This window comes from Pongo abelii, chromosome 10 (genome assembly GCF_028885655.2).
Source record: "Pongo abelii isolate AG06213 chromosome 10, NHGRI_mPonAbe1-v2.0_pri, whole genome shotgun sequence".
NCBI lineage: Eukaryota > Metazoa > Chordata > Mammalia > Primates > Hominidae > Pongo > Pongo abelii.
In genome coordinates, this window is record NC_071995.2 from 103710579 (window position 1) to 103733509 (window position 22931).

General features: G+C 41.0%; 1 protein-coding gene across 7 annotated transcripts in view; it reads right to left on the reverse strand.

The window, feature by feature from the left end:
* Window positions 1-22931, reverse strand: part of ALDH1L2 (aldehyde dehydrogenase 1 family member L2) — a 64326-nt gene that overhangs the window by 36257 nt on the left and 5138 nt on the right. For 3 of the 7 annotated variants that reach the window (XM_063711871.1, XM_063711873.1, XM_063711870.1), the window contains exons 2-10: window positions 17304-17448; window positions 13916-14150; window positions 12061-12230; window positions 9935-10032; window positions 8608-8697; window positions 6589-6723; window positions 5309-5434; window positions 4664-4755; window positions 1780-1927 (exon numbers count right to left, since the gene is read on the reverse strand). In XM_063711871.1, the coding sequence (XP_063567941.1) occupies window positions 1780-1927; window positions 4664-4755; window positions 5309-5434; window positions 6589-6723; window positions 8608-8697; window positions 9935-10032; window positions 12061-12230; window positions 13916-14150; window positions 17304-17448 (1239 nt within the window). Of the gene's footprint in view, window positions 1-1779; window positions 1928-4663; window positions 4756-5308; window positions 5435-6588; window positions 6724-8607; window positions 8698-9934; window positions 10037-12060; window positions 12231-13915; window positions 14151-17303; window positions 17449-18541; window positions 18683-22931 lie in introns of those variants that run through there. The other 4 variants (XM_063711874.1, XM_054528181.2, XM_063711872.1 and 1 more) reach the window with 3 other exon arrangements.

The following is a 22931-nucleotide window of genomic DNA, read 5'->3' on the forward strand; positions in this document are numbered from 1 at the left end:
ATACCCAACAAAAATATCCTTCAGAAATGAAGGAGAAATTAAAACATTCCCAAGTGAACAAAAACAGAAAATTGATTGCTAGCATACCTGGCCTACAAAAAGTACTGAGAAGAATCCTTCAAGTTGAAATGAAAGGACACTAGACAATTAACTTGAATACACATGAAGAAATAAAGAGTACTGGTAAAGGTAACTGCATAGGTAAATATAAACATTGGTATAAATATATTTTTTAACTCTATCTCATTAAAAATACAACTTCATAAAGCAATAATTATAGAACTGTGTTGGTGGGCTCATGATGTATAAAGACGTAATTGATATGACAATAATGGCACAAATTAAGGGAGTATGCAGCAATTATGTTACAGCAAAGCTTTCCTATACTACTAAGTTGGTGTTCATCTGAACTAGATCATTTTAAGCAAAAATGTTAATTATAATCCTCAAGGCAACCACTAAGAAAATAGCTTAAAAATATAATTAAATTTAAAATAAGGGATTAAAAAGGCATACTAGACATATTTAACAGAAAAGAAAGCAGTGAAGGAGAAGTAGAGGAATAAAAAGGTGTCAGACAAGACATATAGAAAGCACAAGTGGTAAAATAACATAGATACATTAGACTTCATCAAAATTAAAACCTGTTGTGTGTCAAAGGACACTCAAAGTTTTCAGCAAATCTACAGAATGAGAGAAAACATTTGCAAATCTTCTATCTGATAAGGATCTAGTATCCAAAATATATAAAGGACTTAAGACTCAGCAATAAAAAGACAAGCCAGTTTTAAAATGAGCTAAGGATTTGAAAGAACAGATATTTCTCCAAAGAAGAAATACAAATGCCCAATAAGTATATGACAAGATGCTCAACATCAGTAGTCATTAGGGAATGCAAATCAAAACCACAATGAGATCCCACTTTACACCCACTACGACAACTAAAAGAGAAAAGACAGATGAGAGCAAATATTGGCGAGGATATGGAGAAGTTGAAACCCTCATACATTGGTGGGATTATATAATGGTGTGGCCACTTCGGAAAACAATTTGGCAGTTACTCAAAAAAGTTAAACATAGAGTTACCATATGACTCATCAATTCCACTCTTAGGTACATACCCAAGAGACTTGAAAACATGTGTTCATGCAAAAACTTATATATGAATTTTCATAGCATTATTCATAATAGCCAAAAAGTAGAAACAACCCAAATGTACATCAGCTGATGAATGGGTAAACAAACTGTGGTATATTTATACCATAGAATATTACTTGGCCAGAAAAAGGGATGAAATGTTGATACAACGTGGATAAACCTTGGACACATTATGCTAAGAGAAAGAAGCCAGAAACAAAAAGCCACATGTTATATGATTCTATTTATATGAAATCTCTAAAATAGGCAAATCCATAGAGACAGAAAAGAGATTAGCATTTTCTAGGAATTATCATGCTATCCAATTTTGGAACATTTTTTGTATGAGGTAGTCCTGGAAGAGTAAAGAATGACTGCCAGTGGGTATAGGGCTTCTTTTTGGGATGATGAAAATGTTCCAAAATTGGATGGCATAATAGTTGCACAACCCTGTGAATATATTAAAAACCACCCAAAATGCACATTTTGAAGGGGAATTTTATGGCATCTGAATTAGATCTCAGTAAAGCTGTTGTTTTTTAAAGGTCATAAATATAAAAACAAATGGGCAACAGGCACATCAGTCTTTTACAGTGTATGGATCTCACTGATTTAGGGTTGCAACATCAAGGAAAAGCTTACATAATCTACAACCAGCTCCACCTCTTGATCTTCTCCTCTCAGTTTCCTCACGACCTTTTGGATAAAGTCTTCAAACTTGGTGGCCATATAGACATCTTCATTCTGCAACTGAAGCCCACCACATTTCTGTCTGATCTCTTCAACCAGCCTTAAAGTAAGAAAGAGCTTTGCGTTACTTAGATTTTTAAAAGGGGTTGGGAAGATTGTGTTATTTGCATTTGTCAAGTTGTTTTGAGGTAAGACTTACATCACATGTCTAATTATATCCTATGAGATCTTCTGTGATACTCGTCAGAGAAATTGATAAGACTAGGGGCAAGAAATTAAAAATATATCTTGAAGGACAGTGGCAGTTTTTTAAAACTTTATCCATGACTAAAAATAAAAGAAATCAAAGTAAAAATATTTTAATTACTCATAAGCAAGGTAGCAAGGATCATATAAAGTCAACTCCTTTCCTTTCATATATACTCAAGGAATAAAAAACAAAGACACTTTCCTAACTGTAAAGATTATGAGAGATGAATGTCATATTATAGACTATTTTCTCTAAATTACAAGTATAAGATGGACATTTGTTTGTATTACATAGTTAACATAGGTACTAGCTAGAACCATATGCAGTAGGTCAATATAATTTTTGAAGTCCTTTCCAATCCTTTGATTTCCACTGTTAGTTTGTCAAATTACAGCTGTTATCTGACATTTCTTGAATAGCAGTAGTGTACGAGGTACAGTGTAGAAAGTCCACCGTGGCTGTGGTTCAATCATTTATTCTCTAAAAGAGATGATACCTTTGTAATCAAAATAATAATATCAGATGATTATGGTAAGCCAGACACTCAAACAGAAAACGAGTAATTCCTGCAGGAGTATCTTGCTAGCAAAAAAAAAAAAAAAAGTATTAATAATACAGTACTGGCCGGGTGCGGTGGCTCACACCTGTAATCCCAACACTTTGGGAGGCCGAGGTGGGTGGATCACGAGGTCAGCAGATTGAGACCACCCTGGCCAACATGGTGAAACCCCGTCTCTACTAAAAATATAAAAATTAGCTGGGCATGGTGGCATTTGCTTATAATCCCAGCTACTTGGGAGGCTGAGGCAGGAGAATCGCTTGAACCTGGGAGACGGAGGTTGCAGTGAGCCAAGATTGCGCCACTGCACTCCAGCCTGGCGACAGAGCGAGACTCTGTCTCAAAATAATAATAATAATAATAATACAGTACTGTGTGTGATGTACCAGGTGTGATGGCTCATGCCTGTAATCCCAACTACTAGAGAAGATGAGATGAAAGGATGGCTATCCCAGGAGTGCAAGGCTGCTAGTGCAAGTGAGCTCTGATCACACCACTGCACTCCAGCCTAGGCGACAGAGTGAGGCCCTATCTGTAATAATAATCATCATAATATAGTATTGAAATATTTAATTAAGCTAATTAGAAGTTTCTGGAAACTCATGAATCACAGCTGAGAAATCTATAATTTGAGGAGCCGAAACTCTTGACTTTAGAAAACACTATGTGCTCTTGAAATGATTGTTTTTGATTTCTGGAATAAAACCTCCATGAATAAAGGGGACCTTGTCTAGTTTACACTGTATCCCCAGTGCTAAAAGTGTCCCTGACATGTAGTAAGTGTTCAGTCAGTGTTGTTAAGTAAATGAGTGAGTAGACAGAATATTCATCAGGAACATTGCTTTGTCAATATGAAGGATTTTGTCAAGAGGAGGAACATTTTTGCCTTGTTTAATTAGTGAATGGCCACAATGTGGCCTGGGATAAAATCCTCTTAGCTTCTATTCTCTGTACCCACCATCAAGGGACTGTACAGTCCCTGGTGAGCTCCAGCTGTCTCGTTATCCCAGTTACTCGAAGAAAAACACCTCTGCAAGATGCTGCACCAGTAGGATCCTGGTCCAGTTTCCTTGCGATAGAGGCTTTCTGGGACTCCAGCACTTTCAATTTGCTCTAAACCTCTGTGGAGAAATTCTGACTATTGGGTGATTACACTTGTCCTTGCAAGTAGCCTGATAACCCTCATTCTAGACCTATTTTACTGGGTAATTTATGGGGGGGCGAGGGTAGGAGAAAAAAGATTTGGGGGAAAGCATAATTAATATCAGATATCAGATATTATTCTGGTAATATTATTATTAATATCAGGTATCAGATATTATTCAGATAATATTCTGGATCAGGCTGCACAGGAAATTCACTGTTAGCATTCTCACCCAGAGCTTCTCAGTTCTGATGTCATATTGGAGGAAAATTAGCTAAGAAACTGGAAGGACAAATTTTTAAAAGATGCAAACAATTCTAAGGGTTGCTTTTTTAGGTATACGGAAGATATGAAAACAACTTCTGGTTAGCAACAAAGAGAAATAAACAGATAGATATATCTGCTTGACCATGGAAACAACAGCAAAGAAGATGAAGAATAAAGATGCGTTGGCCGGGTGCAGTGGCTCACACCTATAATCCCAGCACTTTGGGAGGCCGAGGGAAGCAGATCAGCTGAGGCCAGGAGTTCGAGACCAGCCTAACCAACATGGAGAAACCCCATCTCTACTAAAAATACAAAATTAGCTGGGCATGGTGGCGCATGCCTGTAATCCCAGCTACTCGGGAGGCTGAGGCAGGAGAATTGCTTGAACCTGGGAGGCGGAGTTTGCGGTGAGCCAAGATCGCACCATTGCACTCCAGCCTGGGCAACAAGAGCGAAACTCCATCTCAGAAAAAAAAAAAAAAAAGATGTGTCATAGATAGGTATGATAAGGTAATCACATCCAGAACAAAGGATGTGTGTGGATTTCACTGTCAAAGCCAAAGTCAAAATCTCTAGTGAGGGAATCCCCAGTGAGTCAATAAGGTCGTGGTTTTACCTGGCAACATCCATTGAGCTTGCTCCAGATTTAAAGAAGTCTGTTGAGTCTTCAATAACGGGGACATTGCTTAAAATTCCAGCCCAGATGTCCTACACAAAAAGGAAACTCTTATGAGGGAAGTGCCACATAGAACAATGTGGCAGAGACTGGGCTAGCTCTTCACCAAACCAATTCCCTCTTCACCTTGTACACTCAGCTGTACACACAGCTGGACCACATTTCTCAGCATCTCTCCAAGTTAGATGCAGCCAATGAACAGGAGTGGAAGTGACCTGCACCACCCCAGTCCTAGCCCATGTAAACCTCCTCCACACCCTTCTACATGCCCCTTTGCCCTTCTGCTGTCTGGAAGGGAGACGCCCCCCAGGGAGACCTTGAAAATAACAGAAACTCGGTTCCTGAATGACTTCACCCCTAACTCCCATGCCAACCTGGAACTGCCTTGGATGACTTATGTGAAAAATCAGTTTGTATATACTGTGTTTTAGCATATGAATTTGAAGGTTGATTTCCTCTTGCAGCTAATACAAAAAAAGAGGAAATAAAGTTCTAATCCCACTACTTTGAGGACTGATGGTACCAGTTACGAACATGCTTCAGTTTTCCAAGGTAACAGTAAGATTAAAGTCATCATGTGTTCACCTTGATGGTCTCTGCCACTTTCACCTCTTCTGCTGTCAGTTCTACCACTGACGTCTCACCCGCTGAAAAGTACTGAGAGGCAGGGATCATTTTTCCATCTTCAAACTGCAGATTTCTCACCATCAGCTACAAAATAGCAACAAAACAAGCATAAAAATTGAGGATTGAGACAATAGAAAAGTGAGGCTAGTGGGAGGAGTCCTATAGATTATATGCATATAAGGGCAAGTTTATCTGGAAAAATACAAAAATATGGATTAAAAGCATTCACCATTGTGTGGAAAGGGGCTGAAATGGCACTTGAATAATGGCAGCAGAAAGGAAAAAGTGAGGTCTAGGGATAGGTACATCTCAAAATGGAAAATAAGTCCTGGAAAATGTGACACTTGGATGTAGGTATTTGAATTAGAATCTATTATGAAAATAACAGACACCACTAGTGCTGCTGCAACTCTGCGGCTGCTGCCTCTGAGCACTTGCCCTGCACCACGCTCAAGAATGCATGCATAAATGCTTGCTTCGGCAGCACATATACTAAAAAAAAGAATGCATGCATGTGCTGAAGGATCTTACCTAATTTCATAAAACCCAATGGAGGTGGATGCCATTATTATTCCCATTTTACTGATGCAGAAAGGGAGGCTCAATGAGGTTCAGTAATTTGCTCAGTGCCACACAGATAGTAAGTAACAGAGCTGGGAGTAGAACCCAGAACTAGCGGGACTCTTAAGCCTACAGTCTTAACTGATTTATCCTGCAGCAACTGGAAAATATCTGTAAGCTACAAATTCCCTTTGCACGATTCATTGGGAAGCTTCGCAAAGGCACACTGAGGCCCAGGGCCAACCCTCCTGAGCATAGGCAGTGTAGGTGGTGCCTGTCTGGTGGATCAGTGGCAAGGGGCATCTGAGGAGGGCCACATCCATTTCACTTGATCCTCCCAGAATCTGGCATTGGGAAGGCAGACAGACGAGATTCTCCTCTCTGTTATAAAGATGGCAAAACAGACTCAAAAGGAAGAATCATCCTGCCCAAGACCAGAGAGTGGGAAGTAGGGATTCACATCCTTATCTCGCCACTGAATTCCAGCCTCTTTCCACTTTACACAAGGCAGCCTATGCAGATCTGTGGGGCCCATCTTGAGACACCTCATCTCTATCAGGGCACACAGAGCCAGCTCCTCCCCAGCCAGCAATGGAGTGAAAGCTGTTCCCTTAATAGCTTGGGTTATAGAAGAAAATCAAAAGGTTATTTCATAGGCAGCCATATTGAACACTCACTGCTTTTCCATCGTTACCAAAAAGAACAAGTCCATTTTTGGTAACGAGACCAGGCTTCTTGGCACCTTTAATTTCCAGTGGTTCTCCAGGAGGCACAGAGCTATTTAGTAATGTCGAGCCATAGAAAGTGACCATCTAGTAAAGAGATCAAACACAGATTGTAAAATTAGGAGAAAAGCTGTTCATAGCGGTATGTATAAGCATCATTCTCTGTAAAAACGCTGAAGTTCATATTATCATCTGTAATAAAATTGAGACACCACAATGGGAGAAACTGTCTCAAACATCCATAGAAATGACACAAGACAAGAAATAGTCTGAATATGTCACTGGAGAGTCCAAAATGCCCCACATCCAGGTGACATGAGTATGCATTTATCACATATTTGCACTGATACAAAGGTGAATGAGATAAAAAGCTCTCAGCCTTTATAGCCTGAAGGTAGGGTTTGGGTGGGTGGGGAGGTGTTGGGGGTGGGCATCAGTGATGGGCAATGCACAGTGGTAACCAGACTATTACAGTGCAGGGTGATAAGTGATGAGAAGCACAGGGTGATTTGTGAGTCCATTCATGGAAAAACGACTGGATCCAGACAGTAACCAAGAGACACTGATGCTGACTGAGTTATTATTGCAATTCTAGGATGATCAGTTATCGTTTATGGAGCACTATTATGATTATGCTATAATGGTGTGTTGAATACTTACTCTAGGCCCAGGGCTAAGTACTTAAATGAGTTAACATGTATTAATTCTTTCTTTCTTTTTTTTTTTTTTGAGACAGAGTCTCGCTGTGTCACCCAGGCTGCAGTGCAGTGGTGCGATCTCACTGCAACCTCTGCCTCCCGGGTTCAAGTGATTCTCCTGCCTCAGCCTCCCAAGTAGCTGGGATTGCAGGCGCATGCCACCACACCCTATTTTTAGTAGAGACAGGGTTTTGCCACGTTGGCCAGGCTGATCTCAAATTCCTGACCTCGGGTGATCCTCCCACCTCGGCCTCTCAAAGTGCTGCAATTACAGGTGTGACCCACCATGGCCGGCCAACTCATTTAATCTTCACAATTATCCATAACCAAAGGGAGGCAGTATTATTAGTCCCATTTTACAGTGAGGAAACCAAGGCACCCAATGGTTAAGAAACCTGCCCGAGGTTACACAGTAAATTTTCATAGAAGCATTCTGGCTTCAGGTCCTGCACTCTTAACCATTACACTAAACTCCCTCCCTTGGTCACCCATCGAGCCCGTGGATTTTTATTGGCACTTAGTATGTACCCGGACTCTTGCTTAACTGCTGAGATTATCAAGACAATCACATGAAGCCCTTGCCCCTAAGGAGTTCACAGTCTAGTGTTGGGGGGAAAAAAGAGACCCTCAGAATATATGATGTTCAATGCCAGAGGTAGGCAGAGTGTTGCTGGAACCCAGAGATGGGCCATCAGACCCTGCCAGGCTGGGCATGTGAGATCAGGAAACCTCCTGGACGAGGTGAAACCTGAGAGCCTGGGCTGAGTCAATTACCCATGGATAGAAGGCCCCTGCCTGCCTCTCCCGCCTCAGCTCTCCCCATGCCTGTCCTCACAGTCCAGACCCTGGCTTCACTGAACTCCTTTTGCAAGTCCTTGACCAGGTGCTGGAGTCTCTTATCTCTGGGGCTTCACCTACTTGTCTTGCTCTCAACCTGGTTAACTCTTCTCGAGCAAAGCAGTGAGCTTTTCTAGGAAGCCTTTCCTAACATGCCTGAGTCTCAGCCTCCATGAGAGCGTTTATCTTACTGCACTGAGAGTGTTTATTCACTTCTCTGCACTCCCCATAAAACTGCAGGCTCCTTAGATCAGGCGCTGGGTTTAGTGTCTGCTGCACAATAAATGCTCAATACATGCTGAGTAAAGGGGAAAGTGAATCACAGACCTGCCTCATGACCAAGGAAGACCCATGGGAAGCCCAGATTTATCTGTAATATCTCTTACAAAGGTAATAATTGGGGAGGAAGGTGGGGGGAGTGGTCCCTAAAACATACCTGTCCATTTATCTCTGTCCAAGCTCCAGGGACTTTATCATGACCTCGAATCCAGTTATGTAAAACTTCGGCAGACTGGTCCCAAGAAATCTAGGAAGGCACAAAACACAGGCTGAGCCTCCTATGGCTGTGAAGCTCAAAGGCAATAAAAACGCTTCTTGTCATCAGAGGCAGAAACGAGTATGTTATTGGGAAATAAAGGAATTTTTGCTTCTTAGTTTTATTTGGAGTAAGTATTTTGTCAGGTGGCTGATTTAGTAAAAAAGAGACTTTATTGAAGGAAAATAAAAAGCAGAGGGCTCTTTAAAGGGACAGTATGCTTTGTAAAGATGAAGTAGAGTGAGCTGTTGAGGGGAGGAGGCCAGTAGCTGTTGGAGAGTTTTATGTTGGGTTTTTATTAGGTTGAACTTTTTTTTGAAGTTCCCACCTCTGTTAAGTGTCTGCCTTTTTTTTTTTTTTTTTTTTTTGTCTAGTTTGTTTGTGTCTGTCTTAGCTCTCTGCTTTGTCTGCACCTAGATTTTGTCTCAGGTTTATGAGACCCTCCATATTATTAGTTGGTGTGTATGTGTGGGTTGGTATTGGATATGAATATTACCTGATGCCTATGTTGTTTACTATCGTCACCGCAGGAAGGTTGTATGGTGGCCAAATCTATACCTACTGCAACTGTGTATTTTTTTTGAATTTCTTTCTCTCGGTAAGCTGTACTTATGGCTCCAGGTTTTTGTTTTTTGTTTTTTGAGACAGGGGTCTCACTGTGTTGGCCAGGCTGGTCTCGTATGCCTGGCCTCAAGTGATCCTCCTGCCTCAGCCTCCCAAAGTGCTGGGATTACAGGCATGAGCCACTACGCCCAGCACACCTAGCGTGCCAGATTTTTAAAGGAATATCCCCTTTGCCCTTTTCATTAGCATGTAGCTAGCGATATTTTGACATTTTAACTGCAGAGCGAAGGATTGTTGGGCAGACTGAAGAGGCGTTTCTGGGCATTTTTTATTTGCTTGTTTGTTTATTTGTTTGTTTGTTTGCATAGTATCTCCTCTCCTTTCTATGCACATTTGACTAAGTGCCCACCCACTCCAGCATTAGAGATACTATTAATATGCAAATTTTGGGTGGTCTCTCAGACCTGAGTCTTCCCAGACTTTATTTTCTTTAGGGGACTCCCCTCTCCTGCGTATGTCTGGCTACCTGTCTACTCTAACAGGTAGGTCTAGGGCAGGCTGGCTTACCTTTTGGCAAGATCATAGTACATGGGGAACTACAAGATCATAGTACGTGGGGAACTACCATGAATTCTGAGATGTGTTACTGAGTTGATATAAATACCTCAGCATTTTCTTTTTTCTGGATACCTTCATATGTTGCCCCTTCTTCTGGCTGGGGTATACGAGGAGCTTTTCCATCAGCTATGAGTTGGACAGCTTCTACCTAAGGCCAAAGACATCACCTATGTTACAGCCCAATGATCAACAATGGCATGGTCTATTTGACTAAAGTTTCTGCATAACAGACTTACTACCTATAAACCTGTTCAGAGAGTCAAGAGTATGATGATAACTACCATTTCTTCAGGTCCATCCCGACAAGCAGTGTGGTAGCTACCTTATGTAAAATATCCCTTGAAAACATCACACGGATCCTGTAAGGTGGATATTGTTATTCCTGTTTTACACCTGAGGAAACTGACAGAAAAAGAGCTAAGCAAGGCCGGGAGCAGTGGCTCACACCTGTAATCCCAGCACTTTGGGAGGCCGAGGCAGGTGGATCACGAGGTCAGGAGATCGAGGCCACGGTGAAACCCCATCTCTACTAAAAATACAAAAAATTAGCCAGGTGTGGTGGCAGGTGCCTGTAGTCCCAGCTACTCGGGAGGCTGAGGCAGGAGAATGGCATGAACCCAGGAGAGCTTGCAGTGAGCCGAGATCACACCACTGCACTCCAGCCTGGGCGACAGAGCGAGACTCTGTCTCAAAAAAAAAAAAAAAAAGAAAAAGAGCTAAGCAATTGGCTCAAGATCACAGAGAGAGCTTGTAGGTGTCAGAAACAGGATTTGTATCCAGGTCTATTGCCAATCGAAGTCTGCACTCTCAAAAATGACTCCCTTGTTTAAACAAACTGCTACCTCCCTGGGTGATTCACTGGAAATGATAGGAATATAATGATAAAATAAGTCTTTGTGAGTTATTTTACTCATCATGATGATTCTAAAAAATGATACCTTACTGTGTTTAATGAATTCAACTTGCTTTCTAGTTTAGGAGACCTGGAATAAAAAAAGTTAAAATCTATCTATAAGCTTGATTGCCTTTGGGAGGTGTCTTGCATTTTCTTCTCTGTCATATTTATGTTTGCCTTGAGTTGAGAGCCTCCCATTTTTACTGCGAGGCCCACATGAGTTCAAGTTCTCAGATTTCTCTCTAAGGACTCACAGCTGCTGACCAACCCACCCAAGAGCACACGGAGGGAGCCACAGGGGAACAGAGCCAAGTTTACAGCTCATTCCACCCACCCCCATCTAGGCTATAACTAGGTCTAGAATCTGGGCTTCAGCAAATGTCACTGAACACAGATAACGCTATGTTGATTGTAATGATCATTTTATGAGCACCTACCATGGGCCAGATGCTTTACACAAATAATGTCACTTAATTTCCACAACCACCCTGCAAGTCAGGTGGTATTATCCATGCTGTATAGCTGAAGAAACCAAAGCTACAGAGGCTGAGTGACTTGCCTGTGGTCATGCAACAAAGAAGAGGTATAATGGAAACTTGAGCTTAGGTCTTTCTGACATTGAAGCCCTACTCTCTTAATCATCGAATGATACAAGCAAAGCACTGCTTTCCTCTCTCCTAAATCAATGGCTACTACTGTATATACTCTTGCTACTTCTCTCATACTATCTCTGAAAAAAAATTAAATGACATCAAAATTATCAGCTGGAGCTTTCACTATTTGTGTAGGCTAATAATGCAGTATTTTTATTTGATGGTATACATGTTTTGGGATTTTTCTTTTTTACCCCAGAGTACCTCTGGATAAATACAGCAACACCAAATTTCACCCTGTTACAGAGGCTAATTTAAAGTACTTTTAAATTTCCATAACAAATTACGTAGCAAAATTTCTTAAGATTCAATCTACTTCTTTACAATGAATCATTATAGGCAGGGTTGAAGATTCAAGTATTTGGCAAAAGGATGGAGCAGTTTAAATGCTAATGCATCCATTGGATCACTGCTCTCAGAAAAATAAGTCAGTTTCATAGACTAAGAAATTGAAAAATTCAGATTTCCATCCTAAATATACCATCCCATTAGTTAAAAAAAAAATCTAATTTTGCTTTTAAACTTTATATTTTTGGTGAAAATTCATATGGATAATTTCTTCATAAAAGAAAAAAGATTTTCAAAACTTTAAAGGTTTACTAAATTCTGGGTGACAAAATATACCAACCATGGCCTTGATTCCTTCAGGAAAAAGAAACCGATTATAAAGTGCATCCACTGTATCATTGGGTTCAACATCACATGATCTCTGAAGAAGGATGGGTCCTGTATCCAAGCCATCGTCAGCCCAGAAAACAGAAAACCCAGCTTTCTTATCTCCCATAATTAGAGTCCTGTGAAAAGAAGAATTTCAATTTAAAATGTTGGTTAACTATATCATAAAGTGATGAATTAGTGATATTAAAGTATAAGATAGTTATAATGGAAAAGTAGACAATGAATGAAGCTACCATGAGAAATTAACAGTAGAACTGGGAGATGTCAGGGCTCATAAAAAGCAGTGCCTAATGGTACTGCTATTTTATATAATACATCCTCATATCTTGTCTTTCTTGTTAATGTATAGTAATGACTTGCAGTGAATTCAAAAAGGCATTAGAGTCTATTGTTACTACCACTCGTGGACTCCCAGGGATCAGTTTTCTACTTCAAGATCAAGTAATTTGCCCACCTGGGTCCAACTCCTACATCATATTTGACCCTGTATTAGGCAGAATAAGAACAGAAGATAAAATAGGATACTCTGTGAAGGACAGAATATGAAGCTAATGTGAAGGACAGAGCTGATTATTAATTCAAGCTAATACAGAGAGAGTATGATGGTAGGTCAGCCATGTAATAATGTTAATATTTTTTACTTTTTAGCTACAAATCAAGACCTAAATCAATCCATCAATCACTAACTCTTCAGAAATACTAAGAAATTGACTGGCATTGTTATCAAGATCCTTGAAAATATTCGTATGCTTTGCTCCAATGATTCTGCATGTGGAAACAGTGTAAAGTGAGAAAAAGTACAAGTCTAAGTGCAAATATATCTACCAAATAATAGTGTGTTATTTATAGGAGCCAAAAAGAAATAAATCCATGTAATCAAAGTTTAAATACAATTAATATTTTTCATCATATTTAAACCAAGTGTAGGCTTCCAGCTTATTCCAACGACTTGACACTGAGGAATATTAGGAAGATGTGCAGGTAAAGGAGAGAAGGCAGAAAGAGTAGGAAGGCCCACCTCAACCCACAGTGTTGTGTCCCTATGGTATTAGGTACCTACAATGTACCAGCCACTGTTCCTGACACTGGAAAACAGCAACACAAATGTTGTGCAAAGTCCCTTTCCTTAAGAAGCTTAGAGTTGAAAGGAGAAGATGGACAATGAAGATGATCATTTCATCATTTCAAGTAATTACTTGATGATTATTTCAAGTAATTCAGCATTTCCTGAAATGTACTTGAGATGCTCTACGCAAAAAAAAAGTTCTGTGGTCAAATAAGTTTGGGAACATTGTGTATTCAGACTCCCTCTAGGGGATTATGATACTGACATTAAAGCCCGTATTAATAGCTCAAATGAATCCTGCAATTAAAAATCCAGCATAAACCAAACTTACTGACCATAAAACCTTTGTTTGCTCAATACCTAGTAACAGTCAATGGAGCTAGTACTCCATAGGCTATTCTTGGTAAATGCTGTCCTGGTTCACGCTGTATGTCTAGATCTCAGGGGAGTTCATGCAACAGTAGTAACCAATCAGGACCTCACAATTGTTCAAGCATGACTAGTTTCTTGTCTTGATCACTTAGGTGAAAAATAGAAAGAATATAGGCAATTGAAATACACTCACCCTCTCTGTAATTAGAAAAGTCTCACTGGGTGTTCTGGCACACTCCTGAAATCTCAGCTACTTGGGAGGCTGGGGCAGGAGGATCATTTGAGGCCAGGAGTTTGAACCCAGACTGGGCAACACAGCAAGACCCCATCTCAAAAAAAAAAAGTAAAAAGAAAAAATCTCACCAATTGATAGCAGAGGCTCCTCTGTGCCTGGGCAGGATGGATGGGTGATAAATGATAGAGCCATGCTTTGGACTATCAATTATATCCATGGGAATGAACTGAGTGCAGAAAGGGAGCACATTTAGCTCTGCACCCACAGATCTGTAGGCTTCTGCCACCTCTTTGATGGTCTTGCCCTTGACCCTCCATTTAGGAAGCTTGAACACAGGGGTCCCATCTTTCTCTGCAGCCAAAGCTGAACATAAAAAAGAAGATTTTTTTTTTAGAAGTTAGCCATAATTTTACATCACTATGAATTCACATATTGTAATTTTACAGTTTCATGAAATATTTACAAATAAAACATGGTGAAGAACAATTTAGATTGTGACTAGAATTTCACCTGTTGTAATTGGATCACACTAAGGTGATACCTATCTATATACTTAAGGCATAATAAATTAGAACTGAAAAGTTTTTGGCTAGATGATATTTTAAGACTTTAATGAAAGCTTTTTCTTTTTTAGATCAAAAATGTTACCTTTATTATTGATACAACATTTTAAGAACATAGCTTTAGATTTGGAGACATGTGCCAATACTTCACCCACCAATTTAACATACTCACCTCTGGCACAGTTGGAAAGCCATGAATCTCTTCCCTCCCTATACAGAACACATTGTAGACCAGAACACATTCTCCCTGCCAAACAGGCAGATCCCAAAAGATGAAGAGCATAAGTGCTGAGCTGAGCTTTTCTACTTCCTCCTCCCAAATTCACCAAACAAATAAATTAACAAAGGTGAGAGGCTAAGGAGAATACATGCTCAGCTCCTGCTAAGGGCTTGGCCTCACTAAACAGACCAGGGTCTCCTTCCTGAGAAGAGCACTGTCCCCTCCCAAACAAATGGCTCCATCCTAATGCCATATGAAAATGGAATGGCCCACCAAAGTGCAAACAGCACAAGCCTATTTTTTTCATAATGAAATGTCATTTTTACTGTGTGCCTTATATCTTAAGTATTTATATATATATTTAAGTATACAGTTTTATATATAAGTAGTATATATATATTTATATATATTTATAGATTTATATATATTTATATATTTTTTTTATATATTTATATATATATTTATATATTTATATATATTTATATATATTTTTATATATATTTATATATATGTATATTTTTTTGAGATGGAGTCTCGCTCTTTCACCCAGGCCTGACAGCAGTGGTACTATCTCAGCTCACTGCAAGCTCCGCCTCCCCGGTTCACGCCATGCTCCAGCCTCAGCCTCCCGAGTAGTATATATTTAAAAAATTGGTCAGGCACAGTGGCTCACACCTGTAATCCCAGCACTTTGAAAGGCCAAGGCAGGAGGATTGCTTAAACCCAGGAATTCAAGACCAGCGTGGACAACATAATGAGACCTCCATCTCTACCAAAAAAACAAAAATTATTTTTAAATTAGCTGGATGTGGTGGCACATACCTATAGTCCTAGCTACTTAGGAGGATCACTTGAGCCCAGGCGTTCCAGGTTGCAGTAAGCCATTATCGTGCCACTACACTCCAGCCTGGGCAACGAAGTGAGACCCTTTCTCTAAAAAAATTTGTTTAAGTGTATAAAATATATATACATACTATTATTAATATGTAATGGTATATATTAATAAATTATAGAAATTACGGTATATATTAATATCCTATATAATATATACATTTTATAATATATTATTATATATTACTTGTATAATATAATAGTATATATTTTATATACTATATATATTTTATATATAATAGCATATATGTTAATTTTAGGCAATTTCCAGAAGTCTTAACTAAAGCTTTCTATCTGCATTTTTGTGTCCCTTTCCTTTTTCCTACATCTGAACAACAAAATTCATTGACTCAGGATGAGATGATGCCTCCACCATGAAACCTAAATTCTGAAGCCTGAGGAAGTCCTGAAGGACCCCAGCCATCACGATTAGCCCCTGATCAATCCGTTTGGAAGAATCTGAGAGACCAGCACAAAAGTGTTCACAAAATGTGAATGTTCACAAGATGTTCAAAAAACTTAACTCACATGTCAGATGACAGGAAAATGGATAAATGGTGGTTAAAAAAAATGTGATCATGGGAGAAAATTGTGAAGGATCATATGGCAAAGAAAAATGGGGTGGAGGAAACTCAGAAGTCTTCATTGTAAAAAATGTACTCCAGGCAGGGTGTGGTGGCTCATGTCTGTAATCCCAGCACTTTGGGAGGCCAAAGTGGGCAGATCACCTGAGAGCAGGAGTTCAAGACCAGCCTGGCCAACATCGTGAAACCCTGTCTCTACTAAAAATACAAAAATTAGCCGGGTATGATGGTGGGCGCCTGTAATCCCAACTACTTGGGAGGCCGAGGCAGGAGAATTGCTTGAACCCGGGAGGTGGAGGTTGCAGTGAGCCGAGATAGTACCACTGCACTCCAGCCTGGGCAACAGAGTTAGACTCTGTCTCAAAAAAAAAAAAAAAAAAGTACTCCACTGAGACAGGCTGAGACATCCAGGTGTTGGGCCTCCGTTTAAGTTTTTGGCTGCCCCAGAGCTATCTTTGACTGTCCTAGTTGACTATTCTAACAAGAATACTCAACTACTGTCATTAATGCTTCCTTATTATGAACCAGGCATAATGTGAGCACTTTGTGTAGATTAATCTAATTTAATCCTCATAGCAGCCACGTGAGGTAGCTACCACTGAACTGAGGCTTAGTAAGATTAAGTAACTTGCCCAAGGTCATACAGCTAGTAAGTGGCAGAATCAGAATCCACTCCTTGATTCCAGAACATATGCTGTTACCCACATGCTGTGCCCACTTCCTCATACAGTTACTCTATAAGTGAGGTTGGTAGTTTTTCTTTTTCTGAGTTATGCCATGAGCCCAAATGGCCATGACCAATGGAAAGGGGGTCCTGACCCTGGGACCAGGCACCAAGGAAGAGTTCATTTCCCAGGATTCATTCTGAAAGGAGGTCTAAAAGTCATATGCTTGCAGTCCTTCTGAAGTCCACGTATACAGCAGAGACTGCTAGTTGTCCCCCTTCATCCTTTAGCAATGGATTCCCCTAGTTTAGCTGAACGCATAGCCACCCCAAATCAAATCTATATTTCTCAGCCACTCTTGCAAATAGATTTGGCCTGTGACTAAGTTCTGGCCAATGGGATACAAGTGGGAGTAATATGGATTATGCCCTTAATAAAAAGCTTTTCCCTGATTCCCACTCTTTTCCTTCCTGCTTGCTGGAATGCCGATGTGATAGTAGGGGCCAAGGCAGCTACCTTGGACCATGAGATGGAAGTCCAGCCTGGGTAAGGACCTGAGAATTCTTGACCCAGTCATCCCAAGATGCACTCACCCAGAGGGTCAGCTTTTCCATCCTTGTCTGGAACCGTGAACACCCCTACTACTCGGTGGCCCTCTTTGCAGAGGTGGCTATAGACTTCTTGTCCAAAGAGGCTCTGGCCAATTAGTGCCAACTTCAGCTTGCTTTTGAAATAAACCTGTGAAACAATTCAATGACGAAGACATAAGCATGGATAGAAGACACTGGATGAGGGTGAGGGTTAAAAAATTAGCTATTGGGTACGATGTTCACTCTTTGGGTATCAGGTACACCAAAAGCCCAGACTTCACCACTACTCAATATATGCATGTAAGAAACCTACCCTTGCCCAGGCACGGTGGCTCACGCTTATAATCCCAGCACTTTGGGAGGCCGAGGTGGGCGGATCACCTGAGGTCAGGAGTGCGAAACCAGCCTAGCCAACATGGCGAAACCCTGTCTCCACTAAAAATACAAAAATTAGCCAGACGTGCTGGCACACACCTGTAATCCCAGCTACTCAGGAGGCTGAGGCAGGAGAATTTCTTGAACCCGGGAGGCAGAGGTTGCAGTGAGCCGAGATCACACCACAGCACTCCAGCCTGAGTGACAGAGCAAGACTCTGTCTCAAAAAAAAAAAAAAAAAAGAAAAAGAAAGAGGGTAATCAGAGGGTAATCAGAGGGTCATGACTTCCTATGAGCTTCCTCTCTTGGCAATGCCTCCGCAGAACTCTCTCTACCTTACATTCTTCCATGTTAGCATGTGGCTCCACGGGATCTGAACTTAGGATGTTTATCCCCCTGCAATCTAAATGGGATTCGCTAATGTTCTGGCAAGTAATTCTAAATTAGTAAAGCCTCACTGAGAAACTCTGTTTATGAAGATATTTAATTTTCCCTTATTTCCCACTTTATTAGAGGCATATATAACATGCTGTTTTTAGGAATGAACTTAAAAGGATACCAGATCACAACTTCCCTGCAAAGTTTTAACTAATTTAACTAATTAAAAAAAAAATCCTAGGGTCAGCCAAACTTTCTATCCCCAAAGAACCTAATTAAGCTTCAACAAATATTTGCAAACAAACAGATTAACTCTGTAACAACAGCAAATTCACCTGCAGATAATGCATGGCTGACCATTTAATTTCCTCTTCTCAAAAAAATCAAAATGTCCTATATGCTATCTTCAAATCCTATAACTAATGCTGTTGCTTGAAATAGAATCTACATGTTTGCCACCTTACAAAAATTTTGGCTTTACCACTTACCATTACCAATGCCAGATATTCAAGACATCTAAAATACTACTTTTCAAACACACAAGAGCCAAGAGACTGAGATGACTCAAATGTAATGTGCCGCTCAGCTGTCGTCTGGTTATTTGGAGTTCAATTCCAGATTCAATCCTCTCTGAGAAAGACAGTATTTAAAGAAACCATGTTAGCCGGGCGCGGTGGCTCATGCCTGTAATCCCAGCACTTTGGGAGGCTGAGGCGGGTGAATCACCTGAGGTCAGGAGTTCGAGACCAGCCTGTCCAACATGGAGAAACCCTGTCTCTACTAAAAATACAAAAATTAGCCGGGTATGGTGGCAGGCATCTGTAATCCCAGCTACTCGGGAGGCTGAGGTAGGAAAATAGCTTGAACCCAGGAGGTAGAGGTTGCAGTGAGCTGAGATTGTGCCATTGCACTCCAGCCTGGGCAACAAGAGTGAAACTCTGTCCACACCCCCACCCCAAAAAGAAACCATGTCAGTATCTTTGGAAACACTACATTCATTGAAACACTTTCTGAGCTTTACACTGAAGCTGAAGCTGAAGCTATAAAGGTAAGTTTCTAACACTGAGAAGTTTTCAGATTTCATGACTATAAATATGTTTATAATGAGTTAGCAAGATTCCAGAAAATTGGACTGAGCTATTTTACTTTATTTATTTATTTTGAGACAGGGTTTCACCCCATGGTCACCCAGGCTGGAGTGAAGTGGTGCAATCTTGGCTCACTGCAGCCTCTGCCTCCCATGTTCAAGTGAATCTCGTGCTTCAGCCTTCCGAGTAGCTGGGATTGTAGGCACACACCACCACGCCCAGCTAATTTTTGTATTTTTAGTAGAGACAGGGTTTCACCATGTTGGGCAGGCTGGTCTCAAACTCCTGACCTCAGGTGATCCACCTGCCTCGGCCTCCCAAAGTGCCAGGATTACAGGCTATTTTACTTCAGTCTTATTTCTCCAGGTGTAGTGCCTGCCTGTGTTGGCAGAAGTAACTGGGAGAATATGTTTAAAATGTGGATTCCTGGGCCCTACTTCAGATCTACTGACTCAGAATCTTAAGCCCAGGAAGCTGCATTTGAACAAACTCTTCAGTGACTCAGAAGTATATGGAAGTCTGAGAATCTCTGCTCTGTGGAGAGTGGTATGTCTGCCCACAAGAACAAGATTCTGCCCTGGGGAGTTTCGGTCAGGAAGAAAGGGTGGAAATAAGAGCAAACATTTTAATGAGACCCTAGTATGGGCCAAGTATTTCACATTATTATGTCATTTGATTGCACAATGACTCCTGGAGTCAGGCATTATTAACCCACTTTACGGATAAAGAAATTAAAGCACAGAGAGGTTAAGTAGCCAGGAGTCAAATAGCTGCTAAGAGGCAGCCCTGAGATTCCAACTCTGTTTATTATCCTAGTGCCTATTGTTTTTGCATACACCAGCTGTGCAGTCTTGAACTGGGCTTTATTTTCCATCATCAATTAAAATCAGAATAGTAATAGTACGTATCTCATAAGGTTGTTATAAGGATTCAATGGGATAAAGTGTGTAATGCATTAGCGCAGTGCATGGCAATAGTAAATGCTCAGTAAATGTTACCTATTATTATTATCATACCATAAGCAATACCTAGGTACCTACAAATAATGATAATAGATATCTCCTATTGGAAATATACCATGAGCCAAACACTATGTTGAGCCCTTTTCATTAATTCAAAAAGTATTTATCAAATGCTTATTATACATCTTTAATCCCCCCAGTGACCCATTTTGCAAGTGAGAAAACAAAGGAGTCAGAAAAGTTAAGTAACCTGCCCAACGGCAGAGCTAATAAGGGTCCAGGGCAGGATTCAAACCTGGATCTATCTTACTTTAGCAGATGTGTTTCTAAGGCTTTTCTATGCTGAAAGTTCCCCTTCTACTTCAGAAAAAGAAAAACATAGCAACAGTTTGACAGGTCAATTGGGAATAGTTCCATCAGCCTGTTTAAGGAAATGCCACGGTGGAAGTGACGTGGGAGACAGCACCATTCTTTAACCGGCTCTCACTATAGGTGTCTGTTGCATTAGTGAAAAAGGGCATAAAATGACACACTGTCATTTCCAAATCTGGATGATAAGTTCTATAATCTAATCTTGTTTCTTTTCTTCTTTTTTTTTTGGGGGGGGACAGAGTCTCACTGTGTCGCCTAGGCTTGAGTGCAATGGCGCGCTCTCAGCTCACTGCAACCTCCGCCTTCCGGGTTCAAGCAATTCTCCTGCCTCAGCCTCCCAAGTAACTGGGATTACAGGCGCACGCCGTCATGCCCAGCTAATTTTTTTTTTTTGTACTTTAGTAGAGATGGGGTTTCACCGTGTTGCCCAGACTGGTCTCAAATTCCCGAGCTCAGGCACTCCACCCGCCTTGGCATCCCAAAGTGCTAGGATTACGGGCGTGAGCCACCACGCCCGACCTTGTTTCTTTAGAGAGAACATTCTTCACTAGAGGAGACTTTTGCAGGGAGCAGAGCCTTTGCTTTCCAAATTGTCAAATAATGCATTCCCAGGCTGTCCACCCTCTGGTGGAATTCTTCAGGAAGCAAGTTAATACAGACCGTGACTATGCTCCAAGAATTAAAAAAAAAAAAAAAAAGGTACACATAGCTTTCCAAAGAAAACTTCAAGGCACAGTGCGAAGAGTCTGCCCTGATCTGAAGCCCTTTGGCCAGGTGCTAATAGAACCAGCTGGGCAGGGTGTAAAGTAAGGCCAAAGCTATCCAAGTAAGAATTGGCAGTTTCACACAGAGGACCTTCACACAAAAGAATAAAACAAAGTACATTTTCCTGAGACCCTGAGCTGCCTAACACTTCATGGAGCATCCGGCACACAGTGCCCCAAACTGTGCCTGACTGTGCAAGACTCATCCAACAAGCATGTTTTCAGGCTTTGCCACGCTCTGGGCATAGTGCATGGTAGAGGTGGCACATTACTGGCCTGGCAGGGATGTTTTATTTGGCCCACAAAGCATTTTTAAGAGGACTCTGTTAAGATTTTTAGGAGGTTTCACCTCAGAAGGCACAATTTCTAACTTGTCTTTAAAACTCAGGAGGTTTGGCTGGGTGCCGATCACCTGAGGTCAGGAGTTCAAGACCACCCTGGCCAACTTGGTGAAACCCCATCTTTATGAAAAGTACAAAAAAATTAGCTGGGCGTGGTGGCGCGTGCCTGTATTCCCAGCTACTCAGGAGGCTGAGGCAGGAGGATCGCTTGAACCTGGGAGACAGAAGTTGCTGTGAGCTGAGATCACGCCATTGCATTCCAGCCTGGGTGACAGAGCAAGACTCTGTCTCAAAAAACAAAAATCAAAAAAACTCAGGAGGTTTATCAACCCTGGTCTATGGCGCCATATAGCAACAGTCAGCTAGCACTGAGCAGTGGTGGCCCCTTTACTCTAGACATGGTTTTGCCCTCTATCCAGCTCAAATTTCTCATTTGCTTTAACTGTTTGGCCTCTGTGGGAATTTCTCTTTGCAACCCCTACACTAAAGATAAAAAGAAGCAGTCCCTGTCGTTGGGAATCCACCAACTAGTAGGGAGGGCACACAAGTTAAGACATAGTAACACAGTGCTAGAATAAGAGAGCACAGTTTGGTTAAGAGAGGAGAAGCCTTCTCCGGAAGGGAGTTACTTAGCTGAACCTTAGAGAATCCATCTTGGGAGTTGGCAGAGAAAAGGGAGAGGCTTGGGAAGTTCCAGGCGGAGGGTGCAGTATTTACAAAGAAACAAATGCATGTGCACAGTGTGTCCAATACTGGGAGTTAGGGAGTGGTGACAAGCGACACCGTAGCAAGAGACATTATGGAGCGCTTTGTGTCAAATACTTTGGACCTTATTGTGAAGACAATGAGATTCACTGAGCCACTTTAAGCAGGAGAGTTAATTGAAACCAGGAGAGTCTAATCTCTATGCTAATAGACTGCTTAGGCAACTCTGGAGGCATGAACTAGCTCTGGGTAGACACACCTCTCGTGTTGAGAATGGAGCAGAGCGTGAAAATCAAAGCTGACCTAGCAATCCACCTTTAGCATATTCACAGGATATAGTTTGGAATAGTGTAAAAGCTCTTGCAACCGATTATAACAAACTCTCATACTAATAGAAGCAACAAGTTACACTTTACATAGAGGTAGATCTGCAAGATTCAGCCAAGATTCAGGATACCATCGTAAATGGCAAACTTGTGCAACTTGATTTTCCTATTGCCTCATTACATAAAGAAGATATTAGCAAGGGCTTTCTTGGATGTCTGGTCAACTTTTGTTTTTTCATCATAAAAAGGATAAAATATTTTAAAAGGAGGGATGTCAATACAGGGACCTATGAGCAGGTGATGCCAGAGGGGGATGCCCA